This window comes from Ananas comosus, linkage group 2 (assembly GCF_001540865.1).
Source record: "Ananas comosus cultivar F153 linkage group 2, ASM154086v1, whole genome shotgun sequence".
Classification (NCBI taxonomy): domain Eukaryota; kingdom Viridiplantae; phylum Streptophyta; class Magnoliopsida; order Poales; family Bromeliaceae; genus Ananas; species Ananas comosus.
Window position 1 is genome coordinate 10,135,838 of NC_033622.1, and position 20,641 is coordinate 10,156,478.

The 20,641-nt window shown below is 34.0% G+C and overlaps 1 protein-coding gene across 1 annotated transcript; it reads left to right on the forward strand.

Moving 5' to 3' along the window:
• LOC109706601 (AAA-ATPase At3g50940-like) lies at positions 3,753-8,026 on the forward strand. The gene is made up of 3 exons (XM_020227542.1): positions 3,753-4,565; positions 6,582-7,341; positions 7,822-8,026. The coding sequence occupies exons 1-2, from the start codon at positions 3,793-3,795 to the stop codon at positions 7,327-7,329; spliced, it is 1,521 nt and encodes a 506-aa protein (XP_020083131.1). The 5' UTR covers positions 3,753-3,792; the 3' UTR covers positions 7,330-7,341; positions 7,822-8,026.

Sequence of the window (20,641 nt, forward strand, 5' to 3'; positions counted from 1 at the left end):
CCGGGCTACTATTAGTAGCAAAATCCCATTGTTGCTACCAGTTTTTTAGCCTTTGGATCAACTCTTTTTATTTTTCTAACCATTGGATTAAATACTATAACCAGTGGGGACCACTCAACCCTAGGGGACACTCGACTCTAACGCACTAATATCATCCTAACCCTATAATTTTTCAACAAGGGTTAAAAACTTGATAGCAAAAAAAAGCGTTTTGCTATTATATAGTATTTCCAGCATAATTCTATTATATATATATTATATATATATATATATATATATATATATATATAGTCCGGCTACTATACTATTGATAGTACCAAGCCCTTGGTACTATTGGTTTTCTACGTTAGATCTACCCTTTGATCATTTCACCCGTTAGATTATACTATTAAACAACACCACTCCAACCCTAGGGACCACTATCATTTAACTGGGAGACCACTATCATCATAACCGCACATCCTTTCATCAACGGTCGAAAACTCAATAGTACCAAGGCTTGATACTATTGATAGTATAGTAGCATAATTCTATATATATATATATATAGTAAGGCTGCTGTGCTCTTCAGGAGCACGGAGGCCTCCGTGCTCCTGAGCAGTTTCGATAATGGAATTTCCGAATCAACGATCGGCTCCGTTAGACTTGATCTAGCGTAATTGAAGTTTCTAGAAAATAATTTTTGCGATTTTTTGATATCATTTACTTAGCAATCGAAAGGATTCAAAATCAATAATTTTAAACGGCTGAAAATAAAAATCAATAAAAAGTGATAATATAGCACTAAAATTTTCGATCAGAAATATTGATCTTGTTGTAGATAGTATAAAGAATTTGTATCAAAATTTCATCTGATTTGAATACTTCTACACCATTAACTTGAAAACGGCAGATATCAACCATTAAAAATTATTGATTTTGAATCCTTTCGATCACTAGATAAATAATATCAAAAAATCGCAAAAATTATTTTCTAGAAACTTCAAAATACCCTAGATCAGTCTAACGGAGCCGATCGTCATTCAAAATTCCATCATTGAAAAACGGCTTAGGAGCACGGAGACCTCCGTGCTCCTGAGAGCACAGCAGCCTATCTCATATATATATATATATATATTATATAATATATATATATATATATATATATATATATATATATATATTATATAATATTATATATAATATATATATATATATATATATATAGGCTCCTATACTTTCGAAAATACGGAGGCCTCCGTGCTTGTAAGTTGTTTTCGATGATGGGACTTCCAATTCGGTGATCGGTTCCATTAAATATGATCTACGCTATTGGAACTATTTAGAAACCAAATTTCATAATTTTTTGACTTTATTTACCTAGTGAACGAGTAGCCTCAAAATGAACGGCTGAAAATAAAAATCCCATAAAAAATAGTGATAAAAGACTCAAATTTCAAATCGGAAGTATTGTTCTTACTCTTAATGTTAAGTAGAATTTTTAATTAAAATTTCATATAATTTGAAAACTTCTACACCGTTGAATTTTAAAACGTGCCACATCGACCGTTAAAATAGTCATTTTTGAGACCCTGTGATCGCTTGGTAAATGATGTCGAAAAATTATAAAATTTGGTTTCTAGATAGTTCTAATAGCGTAGATTATACCTAACGGAGTAGATCGTCAAATCGGATGTCCTATAATCGAAAACAACTTATAAGCACGGAGGCTTCCCTACTTTCGAAAGCACGGGAGACGTACTATAATATATATATATATATATATATACACTAGTAAAATGTACGTGTAAATGTACGTAATAATTATTAGAAAAAGTTATAATTTTTTTAAATTATTTTTTAATTTTAGGCCATATTTTATATGATTGCCAAACATGTATCTAAAAAAATTAAAATAATAAATCACCCTATTAAGAAAGATATGCTTTAAATGTTAAATAATTGACAATAATCTCTAATGCAAAAATTACTTTTGAAATTAAATAGAAAAATAAAATCTTTAGGATTTTCACATCAGTAATCTGTTATAGAAAACTTACGTATTCATTGCTGTTTCTATTTCTATTTTTATTCTTATATTTAAAATTTTTCGTACGAAAAGAGGAAAATGGGCGCTAATTTTTCCGCCGAAAAATGGGTCTGTCGACAGACCCAAATTTGAATATACGTGCTTTTATATATATATTATAATATATATATATATATATATATATATATATATATAAGTATATATGGATAAATAAAAATACTTGTAAATAAACTCATACTAATAAATTTTTTTAGGCAATACAAGTTTTGTGCAAAAAATTAAATTTTTTAAAATTTATTTTATTTAAAATATAAAAATAGTTTTTTTCTAAATTTTTATAGAATGTGATTGTGTATGTTAACTTAATAAGTTTTAATTAATTATAATTATTAAATTTGATTAAAAACAATGAGAGAATCGTTTAAATTTTTAAAGTTTGATTTACATATTAAAATTAAATAAATTAAAAATTTTTAAATGTGCCGATTAATAAGTTGAAGAATTATTGAAAAATTTAAAAATATTATATGTTTCTATTTATTTATTTATAAATAGTAAGTTTGAATGATTAATAAAATTATACAATTATTTTATGCATAGTGAAGGTAATTTCACCACTCTATCTGAAGAGGTGACAAAATTCACAAATGCAACTATCATTTTCATATTACCAAACAGAAAAAATGTAACTACAGCAGTTGCAACTGTATAAAACCAAACAGACTAGGTGTAGTTACAACTACAGCATTTGCAACTGCATGTATTTCCAGCTACACTGTTTCTGCAACTACATCCAACCAAACGGACCCTAATTGTTAGTGTCAACAATTCAACAAGTGGTATTAGAACAAGAGGTCACGGTTCGATTCCCGCATGCTGCGAATGTGCATGTCCAGATAGTAGAGTAGGGATTGCTAGTTTAAATGAGCCAGCATCATGCCTTTTGGCTGGAGGCTAGATTGGACCAAGTGGCGTGAGACTGATTCGGCCGAGTCACAATCGAGATTTATGAGCGCTATTTTTGTACACTTTAAATGTATTTCTAATAGATCAAGCTTTTGAAATGAATGATTAGCGCCGACAATCCGACATCATATACGCTCATTTTGAAATTTTCATGTTTAAAAACACTCGCTTTCATGTTTGAAGTCTCACAAAACTTGAAAATACTTTCAAGTTTTCATCTTTCAATTTTATAAAATAATGGTAAGAATTGTAATTGAAAAAAATAAATAACGATTAATTTGTGATGATTATAATTAATTATTGTTTTTGTAGAACCGGAGTAGGTATTCTTAAAATGCTCCAACGTTTCGAAGCAATATAAGCAAAGTGAATAATGCTTTCTGGGCCTACAATTAATTTCTATGGTACTATATTATTGTTTAATATATTGGGACAAAAGTATAGAGAATTTTAGATTTAATTATATATGATATTGAGAATTTATTTGTAATATTCTGAATTTAGAATTTAAAATTTACTATTTAACAATAATGCTGTCAGAATAATATATGAGACCAATGATAATGTACATGTCGCAGCACTAAAACAAACTAAGGAGCACCACAATCTCAAAGGTAGGATGACTAGCCCCACCTCAAGTACAAATAAGATAACAACTTTCCCACTCATGTTAGCCACCACAAGGGCATGCACACCACTTTCTTCTCTAGTACAAATATACCTGAGTCCCTCCTCATCCTCCCCATCCTCTCAGCAAAGACAAACTACAGACATAGAAATATATAGACATCTAGGCAATGGAGATGTTCTTTGACTGGAGGTCACTCGGCTCTTTTCTGGCAACAATTATGGTGCTGCGGACAGCGTTGCGCGACTTCCTTCCGCCGGAGCTGCAGCGCCTCCTCCTCGCCTTCTTCGGCCGCCTCTCGTCGTTCTTGCACTCGACCGACACCGTGATCATCGACGAGATCGACAGCCACGCGGGCGACGCCATCCCCAACGAGCTCTACGACTCGGCCCAGCTCTACCTGAGCTCGCGCTGCCTCGCCGCCTCCTCCACCATTCGCCTCCACAAGTCCCACCACTCCCCCCGACCCGTCGCCTCCCTTCCCGACCACCACTCCGTTGTCGACTTCTTCCACAGCATCCCCCTGAGCTGGACTTCCGACTCCTTCGTCCGCCCTGCCAACTCCGCCACACGGCTCGCCTCCTCCCTCGTCGGCAGCGGCGGCGGCGGCGGTGACAGCATAGACCAGCGGTCTTTGAGAATTCAGTTCCACCGCCGCCACCACCACGAGGTGCATAACCTGTACATCCCATTCATCCTCAAGGAGGCCGAGAGGATCCGGACGAGGGCGCGGGAGCGGAGGCTGTACACGAACCGCGCGGTGCACCCGGGCGACGACCAGAGCCACTGCTGGCTGTGGTCGTCGCAGCCCTTCGAACACCCCTCGACTTTCGACACGATCGCGCTCGACCCCGTGCTGAAGGACGACATTCGCGCCGACCTCCTGCAGTTCGTCGCGCGGCGCGATTACTACACTCGCGTCGGGCGGGCGTGGAAGAGAGGGTGCATATCGTTTTCAACAACCTCCTCTTTTTCACCAGTTACTCACTGAACTTGCTAAAATGAAAAATAATAATATTAATAGAAAAGTATGAATCCTTAAATAATACAGTTGTAGAATAATAAATCAAAAATAGTTATAGAATCAGTATTGCTAAAAGAAATTTAATAATAATTAGACGAAATTTTTAGATGTACTGTCACTATAACAAAATATATTTTAAACGACGTTTTATTCTAGCGTTTTTAATATTTGGTATGTACCGACACTATAATTAAATATCGTCAATAAGCATATTTTTATCAAATACTCGTAAATTTTTTTTGACACTATATTAAACCGGCAATATATTTATTCCGACATGTTTACTTAACGACTCTTTACTTAATGTTTTTATAAGCATCGAAATTATTCTTGCCGACACTTTAAAGCGACGCTAGTTATTGTTTAAAGTATTTTTAAATGCAAGATTTATTGTAGTGTATTTCTCTCTTAAAAATATAGATCATACTATGGTTTCAAAGCGAGAATTTGTTTAGTGATTGATGTTAGCTAGGTTTTACTCGACATGAATTAATATAGAAGCATCATTAAGTGATAGCTAGGCAATATTAGGTCTGAAAACTCACTTTGAATTGTGATCTTATAATCTAGATTATTTAAAAGCTAAGTTTATTACACTAATCTTATCACTTTTTATTTTTTTTAAAATGGAAATAAAAAATGATTGCTAAGATCCTAAAAGCTATTAAATTAGAGATTGTAAAGATTACAATCATTTTTTGTTGTAGACTTTGAATTTCTCTTTTTAATAAAGAAATGCTAAATTTACAGCCAAAAGGTTGTAACCTCTACAACCCCGCATTAAAGGATTGTGCGGTTTACTAATTCCTTTTTAGTTTTTAATAAAATAAAAAATTGTATAAAATTTATCTCAATTATTAATTATTTTTATCTAACTACATAACACTTAAAATTTTAATCTTACTACCTAATCTTTTAATTTATTTTCTTAGAGTTAGTTAATGATTCTTTAACTTCAAATTTTGAAAGTTTCAGATCTTTATAGGTTTAGTTAGTATATTATTCTATACAATTCGCATAATTATAAATTTATTAAAACAGATGATTAACTTAAATTTTGTATCTGAAGAGTCATTCAATCATTTAATCAAACAAATCAAAAGGTTGAGTTTAAAATCAATATTTTGAAATTTTGGATAATCTAATCGAAATATTCTATAGTTCAGATAACTATCATACATTTTCATGTTCAAACAAAGAAAGTAAATTAAGTGATAGACTAGTAAAAAAGTGGCTTTTAGATTAGAATTTACATCCTAAAATTGGTTATAGACTTAACATTTCTCATATTTTTTAGTAACATATAATTAGGATGACATGCATATTTCCCTCACCTTGTTTTTGTTTGGTTTCAGAACAAATTGGCTATCCCTACTATTTTCATCAAACACTTTAAAAAAATAAAAAGAAAAACTATTCCCACAAAATGAAAAATAACTATTCCATGTTTTAGGGGAGAGTAAGCAGGGCTGGCAAATAAGCGAGCCAGCTCATGTTTGACTCGCGTTCGGCGCTCAGTATTTGGTTCGCTCGAGCTGATTCGAAATTAAATAGACCGAGCTTGAACCAAAAAAAAAAAAATCAAAATTTATTTCAAGCCCAGCTTGACTATTACTAGACTCGCTCGAATTAAGCTTGAAAAGTTCGAATATATGTTAAAATATTTATAAGTAGGCCTCTTCGTACTCTTAATAATTACAAAAATCTATCATATAAAATCTTAATAATAGAAGAGTAATGGTATTGGTATACTTTAAAATATAGTGTATATCCTATACCCACTTTATTAAGGATTATTAATTTTGCATAAATATTTAAATTTTTGAAAATGTTAAAAATAAAAGTGTAATTTTTTTTTTCTTTTTTTTTGAGCTGTACAAATAGAATTTTTCTGGTAGCAGAATGGCCTTTCAATCATTTGTATTCAATAACAGATATCTACTACACGGGCCACCGGGAACCGGAAAGACAAGCCTCGTCGCAGCCATGGCAAACCTGCTAGAATTCGATATCTACGACCTGGAGCTAACGACCGTCGCGTCCAACTCCCACCTCCGCCGCCTCCTCGTCTCCACCGCCCCGAAATCCATCCTCGTGATCGAGGACATCGACTGCTCCCTCGACCTCTCCGACCGCAAGAAGAAGAGGATGGCGGGCGGCGACGAAACCGAGCAAGAACGATGGGCGCATCAAGCTCAGAGCAGGGCGCCCGCGAGGGAGACGATAAGCCTGACGGGGGTGCTGAACTTCGTGGACGGGCTGTGGTCGTCGTGCGTCGGGGAAAGGCTGATGGTGTTCACGACGAACCACCCGGAGCAGCTCGATCCCGCGCTGTTGAGGCCGGGTCGGATGGACCGGAAGATCGAGTTAGGTTCCTGCAGGCCTGTCGCGTTCCGCACGCTGGCGAGGAATTACCTCGGGAGAGGCCGAGAGGATTGGGCGGAGGATGAAGGGCCGGCGCTTGAGGACTTGATGGCGAAGGCCGAGGTGCTTCTAGGAGAGGTTCCAATCTCGCCGGCGGAGGTGGCGGAGATGTTCATGGCCTCCGATGGGAAGGAAGCCAAAGCTGCTGTGACGAAGGTGGTGGAGGAGCTGCAGCGGAGGAAGGAGGCGCCGCCGCCGCCGCAGCCGCAGCCGCAGCAGCTGCAGGAGAGCATGGTGAATCTCGAAGAGTGCGGTTAGCTGCGAAACAAGGTCGGATGTTAGCTGTGTTGTAGCGTATAATTTAAATTATTATACCGTAGAGAAATACTAAATTTACAACCCAAAAAAATCATAATTCTACGATCATTATCCTTTCTGAGTTATTAAAAAGAAAGAGAGAGAGTAATATGGTTAGCGAAAAAAAAAGTTAGCATGAAGTTGCACCACATCTAGTGTTAAGAGGTCCTAAGTTCAAGTTAAAATATGTTGAGCTTAATTAATTGGAAGAGAAATTTTACAAAAGTACAAGGTGGACACCCATGTGAGATCGATTTACCAAGTAAAATAATAGGTTAGCTTCAACAATCATATATAACATATACTCTTTGGCTTTGTCATAATTAATGTTTCTATACTAGGAGATTTTAATGATAAATCAGGCTAATTAATAAGAATTATAACAAATTTATTCTGTTGTACGGAAAGAAATTATGGTTCAAACCCAGCCCTAACTTTTAATTTTTCATGCAGGACATCCATGCATCTGGCCGTGGGTACGTGATTTAGTGGTTACGAAGGAAATGTATAAATATTTCCTGCTTTTCTTATAGATCTGAATTTTAAGTAATCTACCGGGCTTGTTTGACCTAGCTTTGGAAAGTAGTATTGTTGAAAAAGTATAATAAGAAATAGTGTGGTGCTGTGAAAATATATATATATATATATATATATGTAGACAGTTTGCATGGTTGTTATTGTTAAAAGTATTGTCCATTATAAAAAGCTGTTGGAAAATTTTTTTTCTTAAATTATTATATATTAATATAAGGTGTCTTAAAACAAATTTGATTAATTTAGTAGTACCATTAATTATTTTTAATAATAATTTAAAATTAAAATTTGAATTCCAATTCACATTTTCTATTTGAAATTTTAAAATAAAAAATTTAAATATATAAATATATGAAATTGAAGGGAGCACTAAATGTTAATTTGTATTTAAATATATAAATAAAAATTTGGTTTTAAAATTTAAAATTATGCACAAAATTTAAATTTGAATTCCAAAATTTAAATTTAAATTTAGAATTACAGTACAAAATTTAAATTTAATTTAAATTTAGAATCCAAAATTAATTTAAAATTTAACTTCAAAATTAAGATTATGAATTTGAATTTAAATTTAAATAAAATAAAAATTTATAAATTTCAAATCAAACAAAATTAACTTCTGAAAAATAAACTGGGGACCAAATAAAAAAAAAACTTAAAAATATTGAGGACCAATATTACAATAAATCCAAAATTTCTATCCAAAGTTTTTGTTTTGGTCCCAAAATTTATTTTAGTCCTCCAAATTAACTTCATCCCTCCCCCAACCCAAAAAGAAAAGAAAAGAAAAGAAAAAAAAACAAAAAGAAGAAAAGAGATTATATTAATTGTAGAAGCTGCTCCAATGGTTGAAATGGCCCCGTGCGGAATCCAATTTTTCGATGGGGATTCTCCATTTTGTCCCAGCAAAAGTTGGACCAAACGGGTACAGAATCTCCCGCCACGTACCTGTCATCTTATCTTTCATAGGAATGTCCGAACCAATATTGGCCTACCAAATTTGAAATCCGAACTTAACCACGAATTCGAAGGATTTTAAAAATTTATATATATTCAAATTCGAAACCGACTAATTCGAATCTAAAAATTTGAACCCAAAATAATTATTTTCTTTTACAATATTTAAAAACATATTACGTAAATTCTAAATTTTTTAAAATGCAAATTCAAATATAACCTGAACAAATTTGAAGTTTGGTTTTTAGATATTTCAAGTGATATAGATCATATTTAATATTACTGATCGTCGATTTCAAGAATCCATCATCGAAAACAAATAATTGACAACGAAACTCGTTTGCTACTGATAATATTCTAACTCAACTCTATTTATATATAGCTTTGTTAGTTAATTCGCGAATTATTGAAAATCCGAATTAAACGTTCTGTTTACGAATTTTTTTCAAAGAAAATAAATTATTTACGAATTTTTGGGCAATAATTCGCGAATTATTTTCGAATTGTTGAAAATCTGAATAAAAAACTTATAATTTTTATATTTAAATATAGATTATCTTATATTTTATATTTTATATTTTATTTTTTATACCGAATCCATTTCTTAAGCCGAATGTCACGCCCTGAATTACTCGTTTCTCCGGACGCGCTGACAAATCCGCCGTATGCAAAGAAATTTTTCCTGTATACGAAGCGATAGCTGTACCTATAATTATACAATACTACAACCAATTGTATAGAGCTGCTAGAAGAAATGAAAAATATAAAAACGGAAGTTCACTATACATACATCAAATCCAGGTGTACAAGACACTCGCCCAGCGAGATACACAAAAGTATGTATAAGAACTCAAAAACTACAACTAACTGTAACTGGTACTCCTCTAGCTCAGTAACTCGTCAGGAATGGCTCTAACTCGCAACGCCCTTTCCACGATCAGACTCAGTAACAGCAGCAGCCGAAGAAAAAGGCTCTGCAAAAACTTTCAACAACTGGGCGTGAGAACTACTGCAAAAAGAAGTAATCCTCTGTGGGTACCGCTATCGACCTTAACGGCTCACCCACTAAGTCTACAGATGTAAACAAATATAGTAAGAAAGTGGAAAATAAATCTACAGCTATATGCACCTATATTATCTCGTTCTAACACCCACTATCTGTAGAAAAGTACAATCTGACCCAACCTCATTAGGGACTGTGAACACACCCATCCCGCCTGTTGAAGCTACACAATCTGACACCAAACCTGGTCGTCAGTGGAGAGCAAATCCAATTAGGACAAAACGACACCAACGCAAAAGCACAAAGCCGGACTCCGGAGTGGCACTCGCGGATGCTATCCGACCGAGTATGCAAGCATGTCTCTGTCGAGCTCAATCAGGCTCTCGCAGGCTGTAGTCAAGTAAGGGTCTAACTGGTCTAACAACCAAAACACACGTGCTCTCGGCACAATCTGATGCAAAAATCGTAATCTGGGTCCACCGTCAACCCGAACGGCACCCGACAATCTGGAACAATCTGAACAACACTGTAAAAATAAGGTCAGTATTCCAGCACGAGCGTAAAATTATTCTACACCATTCTGGGTATCCATCTTCCACAAACTGCGACGATACAAACAAACTACGTCTCCTAGAGCTAAATCTGATAGTTTGATCAAATAACGGTGTAGAAATGTCCGTTTTTTCCTAAGTCAAATTCAAGTCCAGCATGCATAATTTAGCTAATTTTCTAAGCTCCAATTCAAGTTCAAAAACATGCTATTCCAAGAATCGAGCTAAATAATATACTAAATAAAGCTAAAAAAGTACATGTTGTCGACACATATAGAATTAGGAGGAAACCCATAGAATTCGGTAAGCATCACTTTAACCGACCTCGAAACACTAATCCAAATCCGGCAAGAAGTTGATAGAAGCGAAACCACACGCTCGCCCGGCCTCCCAACGGCGCTACCACGACGAACGCACGCTTGAACGACGCCGCGGCGCAATGTCGGCATCAATCCGAACTCCACCCGAGGCCTTCACCGTGCTCTCCCCACTTCATTCTAGAGAGAGAAGAAATTAATTAAGCAACCCCAAAGCTCCTCCCATGCATGCCACCTCTATATAAGGTGGGAAATGATAAGGATTGGTAAAAAGATAGTGGCGTTGGAAATGATAAGGATTGGTAAAAGACCAAAAGGTCCTTTTACCAACTCAATTTCCACCTAGGACACTACACCGAATTTTTCAAAGAATTTAAAAATTAAACGAATTTTATGCGTATTATATCCATACTGAATTTTTGCCGAATCCGAATTAACTATGATATATAGTCAAAATTCATACCCGAATTCAAATCCGTCGGATTTTTATTTTTAATATTTGTATCCGAAACTATATCCGTTTAGTATGGGATAAATTTGCTTCGTTCGGATTCAGATTCGGATAAAATTTTGCATATCCATAACTATTGACATCCCTAATCTTATACATCTGAAGTTGATTGTGAGCATATTTTTTTATCAAAGTTATATGCATTTTCAAATTAAGTAAGTATGTTTTTTCTGAAATGTGCATCAAAAATAAAATTTCAATGGTATAATAAATTATCTAAATATTTGTTATTATATTATATTATTTTTATAATATTAATCATCAAATACTCTATCAATCATATAATATTCTTTGCGGTTTATGAAAAAATAGTATGTATCGGGTGCAAGCTAAGATTTCTCCTCACTTTTGGAATTATATATGCATCGTACTAAGCATTCTCTATACTGGATGTATTCTTGTACATATTCCACATGCACAACATTTTTTAATACCGATTTTAAAATTAATATATTAAATATAATATAAATTATTAGATTTTACAAATTAGTTATATTTAATTAACTTTCGATATTGGAACATTAGTCATCTAATATAATATAAGTTATAGTGTATGGAATAATAATATGCACTAGATATATGGAGCATGCAATAGTTTCTTCTCCCTTCACCTACTCTTCAATTTGAAATAAGTCCTCTAATTTTAATTTTTTAATTAAAAAAATTACTTATGAAAGAGCTATCAAAACTATAAAATTTGATTAAATTTTTAAACAAAATTATTATAATAATACAACTCTCTAAATATTAAAAATTAAGAAAATATTAATAAATTTTTTTTTTTTTATAATGTACATAATGATGGAGCCTTCAAATCGACGATTGGTACAGTTGAATATGATCGTACCCCTTGAAATATTTAGAAACCAAATTTCATACTTTTTCGATATTGTTCTCTTGTCAATCAAGTAGACACAAAAATACATAACTGAAAATGAATATCATTTAAAAAATGATAATAGGAAACTATAGGTCAAGAGTGTATAATACATGAAAGAGTAACCCTAGAGGTTAGGTTTTTTTTTTGTCCTAAATCATTTTTGTAGTATCCCTGGTTTTTGGGTTGCCCGTGGATCTCAACATCTGAGGCTTATCGACACATCTGGAGAGTGTCGGGACAAGTCGGAGTCGTTTTGGGCGAAATGGATATAAAACGGACTCAGTGCGACGCGAGAGCAGAGTTTTAATATTGAAATCTACAAAGTGTAGGTTTTCAGTATTGAGTGCCGGTACCATACAAGGGAGTACCGGTACCCCGGTGTATTTTCAGAACTGATGCTCTCGGGTTGTGCCAATTTGATGCTGAGTACCGGTACGACATCGGGCTGGTACCGGTACTCCAGCTGGGTTTTGAGTTGGTGATGGGTAATATGGTCTTTTTGGTTGGTGGATAATTACGCCACCTACTCCCTCTTTATATTTATCAACTCAACCTGCTGAGAAGGAGTATTTTTCATTTTTCCTCTCTCTCTCTCTAATTTTGATCGTGTGCTTGGAGGAGGCCATGACTCGAGTTCGGGAGATTTTCGACGTCGATTTGGAGGGCCGTTCGAGTGTGCGTGCATCGCAGTTGCGTCGTTGGAGGCCGGGCGAGTGCGTGGTTTCCTGACCTTTCGACTTCTCGCCGTAGTTGGATTAGCTTTACGAGGTGAGTTAATGTTTGCCGAAATCGTCGGATTTCCTCCTAAGCCGGAGTTGATAGCATGTATTTTTGGCTTCGTATATCATAATTAATAGCTCGAATTCGTTGATTTGCATGTTATTTTAAATCTGAATTTGGAGCATAATTAGTGATGTAGATGAATGATACATGTTGGACTTGGAATTGACTTAGGAAAAACTATTAGTTTCTACACTGTCACTTTCTGAAAATTATCAGATTTAGCTTTAGGAGTTGTTTGTATCGCCACTGTTTGTATGCGGTGGATACCCAGAATAGTGTAGAATGAATCTACGCTCGTGCTGGAATGCCCAGTTTATTTTACAGTAGTGTGTAGACTGTTTTGGACTGTCGGGTGCCGTCGCAGTTGACGGTGGACCCAGATTTCTGTACTTTGCGTCAGATTGTGCCAAGGGCACGTGAGCTTTTGTTGTTAGACCAGTTAGACCCATTTGCTTTTATTATAGTCTGTAAGAGCCTGATTGAGCTCGGCAGAGACACGCTTGCATACTCGGTTGGATAGCGCCCACGAGTGCCACTCCGAAGTCGGGCTTAGTGCTTTTGCGTTGATGTCGTAGTGTCCTGGTTAGACTTGCTCTCCACCAACAACCCAGCGTGGTGGTGGTTGGTGTAGGTTCGACAGGCAGGATGGGTGCGTTCACAGTCCCTAGTGAGATTGGGTCAGAGATTGCATCTTGCTTATATCTACAGATAGCTAGTATTGGTTAGCGATGGTATAGTGGCATATAGCTGTAGAGTTTTACCAGCTTCCTTTACTATCCTTTTGTATACTTTCTCTAGACTTAGTGGGTGAGCCGTTGAGGTCGGTAGCGGTATCCACTGAGGACTACTTCTTTTTGCAGTAGTTCTCACACCCAGTTGTTGATCCCTTTTTGCAAAGCCTTCTTCTATGGCTGCTACTGTCGCCGATACTGATCGTGGAAAGGGAGTCGCAAGCTAGATCCTTTCCCTGATTGTAGTCCTAGAGGAGTACCACCTATAGGTAGTTTTGGGTTTTTGGCTCATGTACATACTTATACTGATTTACTCGCTGAAGCGAGTGATGTCTGTGTCTTAGAGACTTTATATGTATAGTGAACCTGATATTTATTTATATTTAGTTCTGTTAGCAGCTCTATACTACTGGTTATAGTTTTGTATAATTACAGGTACAGCTATCGCTTCGTATACAGGAGAAATTCTTTTATATACGGCGGGTCTGTTGGCGTGCCCGGAGAAATGCGGTAATCCGGGGCGTGACAATTTTCTACAAAATAGCCTCTTTTAGGTCAATTCGAGATATTGAATTCAACATGTATATGTCGAATTGATCTACATTTTGCTTACAGACTTTTCTCTGGTTCTTCAACGAAACTCTAAGCAAAAGATCACCATAAAAGTATGAATTTACTCTTCATGTGCGGCGTCGTGGATTCGGCGTTATCAAGGCGGTTTGTGGATTCGGATCGTGGGCTCAAGGATTCGAGTGGCGTTTGTGGATTCGGACGTGAGGCATGGCGTTCGTGGATTTGAACGTGGGGTGTGGACAACCCCGGTGACGTGCGTGAGATCCGTAGGAAGTTAAAGAGAGGTTGAGTCCGTGGAGTCGGTAATCACCTTGTAAATTTTTTCTTTTAATGGATTGTGTTTTCACGTGTAGGTCCCGTAGGTTTTCTCCAAATTGGAGTTTTCTCACGTAAATCTCGTTGTGCTATTTTATTTTCTGAATTTATTTTTATCGCATTGAGATTTGTATTTGTGGGCTATACATCTATTCGCCCCCCTCTAGGTGTTTGATAGTATCTAGATAGATCCTAAAATTTCCATAACCTACACCTCTTCCTCGCCGGCATGCTTCTCGGCCCCGAAAAACACTTCCTTTTCATCGCCGATGGCGGCAGCGGTGAGGACGGCGGGTGAAAGAGGGTCGGAGAGGAAAATAAAAAAAAAAGAGGGTCGCGGCCCGGCCTCGGCGGGGTCGGAGGCGAGGAGAGCAGGGCATGTGCAGGCGAGGGCGAGAGTGTGAGAGGCAGAGGCGGGGGGACCGTTTCCACCTCCGCCTCCGCTCACTTCTTCGACAAGAAAAAAAAAAAAGAACACGAGAAAAAAAAAAGGAGAGAAAAAAAGGTATAAGGATATTTTGGTCAATTTGTTGAAAATCCGGACCGAATCTGCAAATCGAAAAAGACAGTCTAGTTTTGCAAAAGCTCAAAACTTGTGGATTTTTCATGCAAATTGGCCATATTTTTTACTATGAAAGACATGATGAGAGTTGAGCTGCAATGCTATCAATAGCAATACGCTGCCACCCATTTATTTTTGATGATAAAACCTCCAAATCGACGATTAATATTATTGAATATAATCTATACCACTTGAAATATCTAAAAATTAAATTTCAAATATTTTCGATGGTGTGAGTTTGTATAGGATCAATTGGTCCACTAACTCTCCTCAGAAAAGGTCCCCACATCTCTATAAATGGAGTTCTGTGAGTTCTTATTTAATAGGGCAAAAAGAGATAGAGCTTATCTAATCTATTGACCATTTTGATTCGGCTACCAAACTTTCCAAAATGTTGATTTTAATATCCAATATTTCAATTTGTTTAATTTGAGTCAACCAATAGTATGTGACTTCAAATTTTGAATGTATTATTTATTTTTATATGTTTAATTAGTATATTTCATGTAATTTTTACAAGTATAAATTTATTTAAATTATTAGCTTAATTAAAGTTTATAGTTAAGTTGTCGTTGACTGATTCAAATCAAACAAGTCAAAATGTCGGGATGTAAAAATCAAAGTTTTGAAAAGTTGGATAGCCGAATCAAAATAGTCCATAATTCTGACAAGTTTTATAAACTCTTATATTTTAGTAAATAAATAAAGACCATCCTTTACTCCTACACGGCATATTTTTCAATGCTATAAAGTTGAATCCCAAGTTTAAAAAAAATACCGTTAAAATATTTAAAAACAATTTTTATATTTCTTTTTGAAAATAATAGCAGTTTGAATGACAAAAAAAAAATCCTAATCTAATGATATCATTATGCATCATTTCCAAAATATAAAAATACATCGAAAACAATTATAATTTAAAATGATACGTATTTTCTTTTCCTACAATATTTCTTAAAATTTTTATTTATTATTTTTTAATATTTATTTTTTATATATTTTATATATTATATTTGGGTTTCTTAAACAGGCCGAGCCCGCGAGCCCATCACGACACAGTAAGGTTCCATGTGCGGACCATGTTGTCGCACTGGCTGAGCCCATGGATCGACACAGGACGATCATGACTTTTATTTATACTTTTTTTTTATTGTTTTTTGTTTTTATAGAATAAAAATTATTTAAATTTTAAATAGTTTTTTCAAAAAATACTTGAAACTATCTAAAACTTATTAACTAAAAAAATTGCATCTAGACTATTTAGGCTCTGTTCGCTTCAACCTAAAACTATAAAAAATAATTTTCGGTGGAAAAGAGTCTTCGGCGTAAAACGAATTTTACGCTCTCTAACATCTAGTTTGTAGGAAGTGAAAATTAGTTTTTCAGTCATACTCGTTCAGTTGAAATAAAATGTTTAAATAAAAAATAATTTTATATATTTTTCTTCTCGTATATATATTATAGATTATTTATATAAATAATTACCATATTATATATATTATTCTTTAATTTCTTGAGAGTTTTCGTTTTTTGCTGAAAAACAACGCACAACGAAAACTTAAATCCATAAAAGTGCTTTTACGAAAAAACTGTTTTATGTCGAATCGAATAAGCAAACAAATATTTTTCATACAGAAAATAGTTTTTTAACTTTATTCTACGCCAAACTAAACACCCTGTTAGAGAAACTTACTTATAAAATGATATAAAATGATTGGATCAAATGCATAAGTATCATCCATGTAATATTAATATTAATATTAATATTAATATTTTTATATTTTGTTTGCAGATAGCCATGTAATATTAATATTTTTATATTTACACTCCAAACATTCAATTTTTTATTATCAATCCATCGATAAAAAATGACTAATACTAGAAATAAACTTGTGAAGAAATAATAAAAATGCATGCCGATGGTATAGACGAGTCTTTTTATTATCCAAAATCATCTTTCTAAGTAAAGCTAGTGATAGACTGATAGTTGTTGTTGGTCTAGTTTCCTCGGTCGACTTACATGTTCTGATAATTATAAATGCTGATAATTTTATAACTAAGTATTTTTATAGATTTTGATTTCGAAGTTTAAGACAAGCTATTTATTATACGTTGTCACGTCCTGGGACTTGCCTCTCAGGACGCACCCGAAAGCGTGCATCAAATCCTTAGAAAAGACAGAGTTCTTCCTGCCTACACGAAGCGATAACATATAACCTATACATTTTATGCAAGAGTAGCTAGCTACAAGGAAGAATTAGAGTTAAATTAGTTACTATATTTTAAACTTTTATATTTGTCATTCAACTACTCCTGCAACTAAAATAATTAAGTTCATATCGTTACACCAAAATGGTACAAACATGCCTCTCTCATTAGTTCTCACAAATTAATGATACCCTCCAAACCAACTCTAAATGATCTATTTAGCTCCTGAAATCTTTGTCACGATCATGCATCTCACTGGTAATGGATTACTCTGTAAAAGCAACAATATATTATAAATGGGTAACAACTTGAAATAATATTTCAATAGGTGCTACCGCCAAAAAAAGTGTCTCTTTGCACTCACTCGATTTAAGGGATGCATAAGTAGTAAATGAACAGAAAGATAAACTATTGCTACCGCAGTGAAAAGGAAATGTAATGCATCATGCATGCGACTACTACACCTAAGTAAGATGTCCATATATGCGTGTAGGATATATATAATTATGCTAATGACCAAGCTTTCAGTTCCGAGAAAGGAAATTAACTACTCTTGTCATTTTCTTACTCTCACCGACATGAAGGTTTGAGTTCAATTCACTTATAAATACCTCATTAGGACACGAAATAATTGTGTCCCAAATCCCAATCGATCAGTAAACACGAGGAGTCGAGAATGTTTGGGCTTCCCAAGTTCAGGTATAAGAGAGTCGAAATAATCGAGTATCTTCTTCCATAATGACTCTTCTGTAAGGTCATCGTTTAAAGGGCAGCGAACAAAAGTGATCGATGTTAATAATAATAGAATGGTAATTTATAATCAAATCTTGTAATCTGCTCAATTTGTTAGTGAATTTGATCTCTTCGTGCCCATAGGTGTAATCCGTGTTAGGTGAAACACATAAATCTTCATGTATTATTATCATTGTAAACTTGGATTTTCTCTTTCTATTTCATTTACTCTAATTTTTTGCACTTCTTGATTGTGAGTGTTTTTAGATACATTATATTTACTAGTGTAAGAACCCGCCACACGATGTGCCGGATAAAAATTACAATAAATTATAAATTAAATATACAAATAAAGATATAAAAATATAGCAGAAAATAATCAATATTTGATTGGTTAATAATATAAAAAATATATTGAAACTTTTTTAGAATGAAAATATAATCCAAAAGAGAACAAAAAAAGAAAACAAAAAGAAAAAAAAAAACTATAAGAGAATAAAAATTATCGCATAGATAGGAATTAAAAAGAAAAACATAATTTAATGAAAGAATAAAAAAGGAGGAGAAAAAATAAAAACTGTTAGTTATATGCCCAAAAGCCAATCTGGTGACACTAGCTTAAGGGTATTTATGTATTAATTATTTATAATTCATAATATGAGGGCAGATAATCTATTCATATATATTGTATAGCAGTACAATATTGATATGAATCGTCCATAGGGTCTTTGTTTGNACTAGATTTGATTTAGTTGGATAAGCATGAATATTTAATTGTTAAATTTTATTGGAGAGAGAGAAAAATCTTATTAGATAAGATTTTATGAAATAAGATTCTATATATAATATATAGATGTATATGTATGTATGTGTGGATACAGAATGGATTAAGAATAAAAAAATAAAATAAAAAAAAGGGGGTCGTATACCTATTATGCCGTACGGATGGTGTACTTTAATTAAGGTGCCATGCATCTTAATTAAAGAGATGCATAATGGATTTTGATGTATATACATCTAGAGATCTATTTCTCTCCTATCTCTCTTCCGTGCGCGTGTTTCTCTCCGATCAACTTCTCTACTCTTCATCGATTGGTGGATCATGAAAGGATTGCTAGCACCGTCCAGATGGTCCATGACTCATCCTATTCGTGAGACGAAGATCGATCGGGTCGCCGATTCCGTGTGGATACGCGTAGAGGCCGGGCATGTGCGCGGCTCATCGGAATCTCTGTTCATCATATTCAGTTTCAACCGTACAGTAGATCAAGAGACCTTAACTGGTCCACGGTAAGATCTCTGAACATAAAGAGTTTTGTTTAGATTAAATTTTTGCATAGTAACATGAGAATGATTCGCCGACAACGGTTTGATTTATTGATTTTTGGTTTTCATATGTGATATGTATTTGGCTTCCGAAAAATTTTAAAAGTGCAATACTATTTTCCGCTGCGTTTTTCTGATGTGCCGGTTTTTTTTCTAACAAAAACCGGAGGTGATTTCGTTGGGATTGGTTTCATTACTCGGCGAATTATAACAGGCTCCAGTTTCTTCTTTTCTACATCAAAACCAAATTTTAAAAGAAAAATTAGCATTAAAATAAAATAAAATTTGGAGAGAAAATAAATTTTTTTTTTCTTTTTGAGAAAGAAAAAAATATTTTTTAATTCATAATAATATAAAATCTCATCTGAAGCCAACTCGATTCGTCGCTCTTAAATTCATCATCACCTATTTCTTCTCTATATTAAAACAAATCAAAATTGTAAAAATTGATATTTAAAAATTATTAATAATAATTTGAAACCTACCAAAAAAAAAGGAGAAGAGAGAGCGGACGTAAGATGGGGAGAGAGAGAGGGGGAGATAGGGGATAGGGGTTATTTTGAGAGAGCGGGTTGGAGATGAAGGAACATACAGTGAAATAAGTGGGAGATGAAGGAAACATACGGAGGGATGAGAGAAAATGAAAGGATGTACCACTTATAAAAAGAAAAAAAATCAGAAAAGTCTAAAAAAGGGAAGAAATTGCCACATCAGATATTGAAAAATCTATATGGAGATATAGATTAGCAAGGTTGTACGTACTTGGGTTTTCTCTTTTTATTTCATTTACTTTAATATTTTTTGTTTCTTGATTGTGAGTGATTTAGATACATTATATTTATTTGTTAGTAGCTTAGTATCTTGATAGTTCGGTTCATCTTTGTCACACTACACTTAGTAATGTCAACATCCATTAAAATGATAAATATTACATCTGAAAGAAATATCATTTGGTACATTGAAATTGGAATAGCATGGAAATTAAAAAAAGTTATTGAAGAGGTGAATTTTAAATTCATACGTATTTTGAATCATAAGATGTCACGAAAATTGTAAATATCTATTAAGAATTATAAACAAATGCCTCATTTGCTATCTTTTTTTATATTAAATATAATTTTATATAAGAAAGGAGTAAAAATGGATAGTGAATTGCTTGCAATTAATTTTTTCATCCAAAATATTTGTTTGATGATAAAAGTACAAAAATTAAAAATATTTTTATATTTCTAAATTTATCTTTAAAAATTATTTCTACCATTTGACTTGAATAATGTTATAAGCTAACCA

Bases quoted from the DNA above. Each gene is read 5' to 3' on its own strand.
- LOC109706601 (XM_020227542.1), top strand. From the start codon at position 3,793: ATGGAGATGTTCTTTGACTGGAGGTCACTCGGCTCTTTTCTGGCAACA. The intron at 4,566-6,581 runs GTGCATATCGTT...ATTCAATAACAG, and splicing joins GGGCGGGCGTGGAAGAGAGG to ATATCTACTACACGGGCCAC.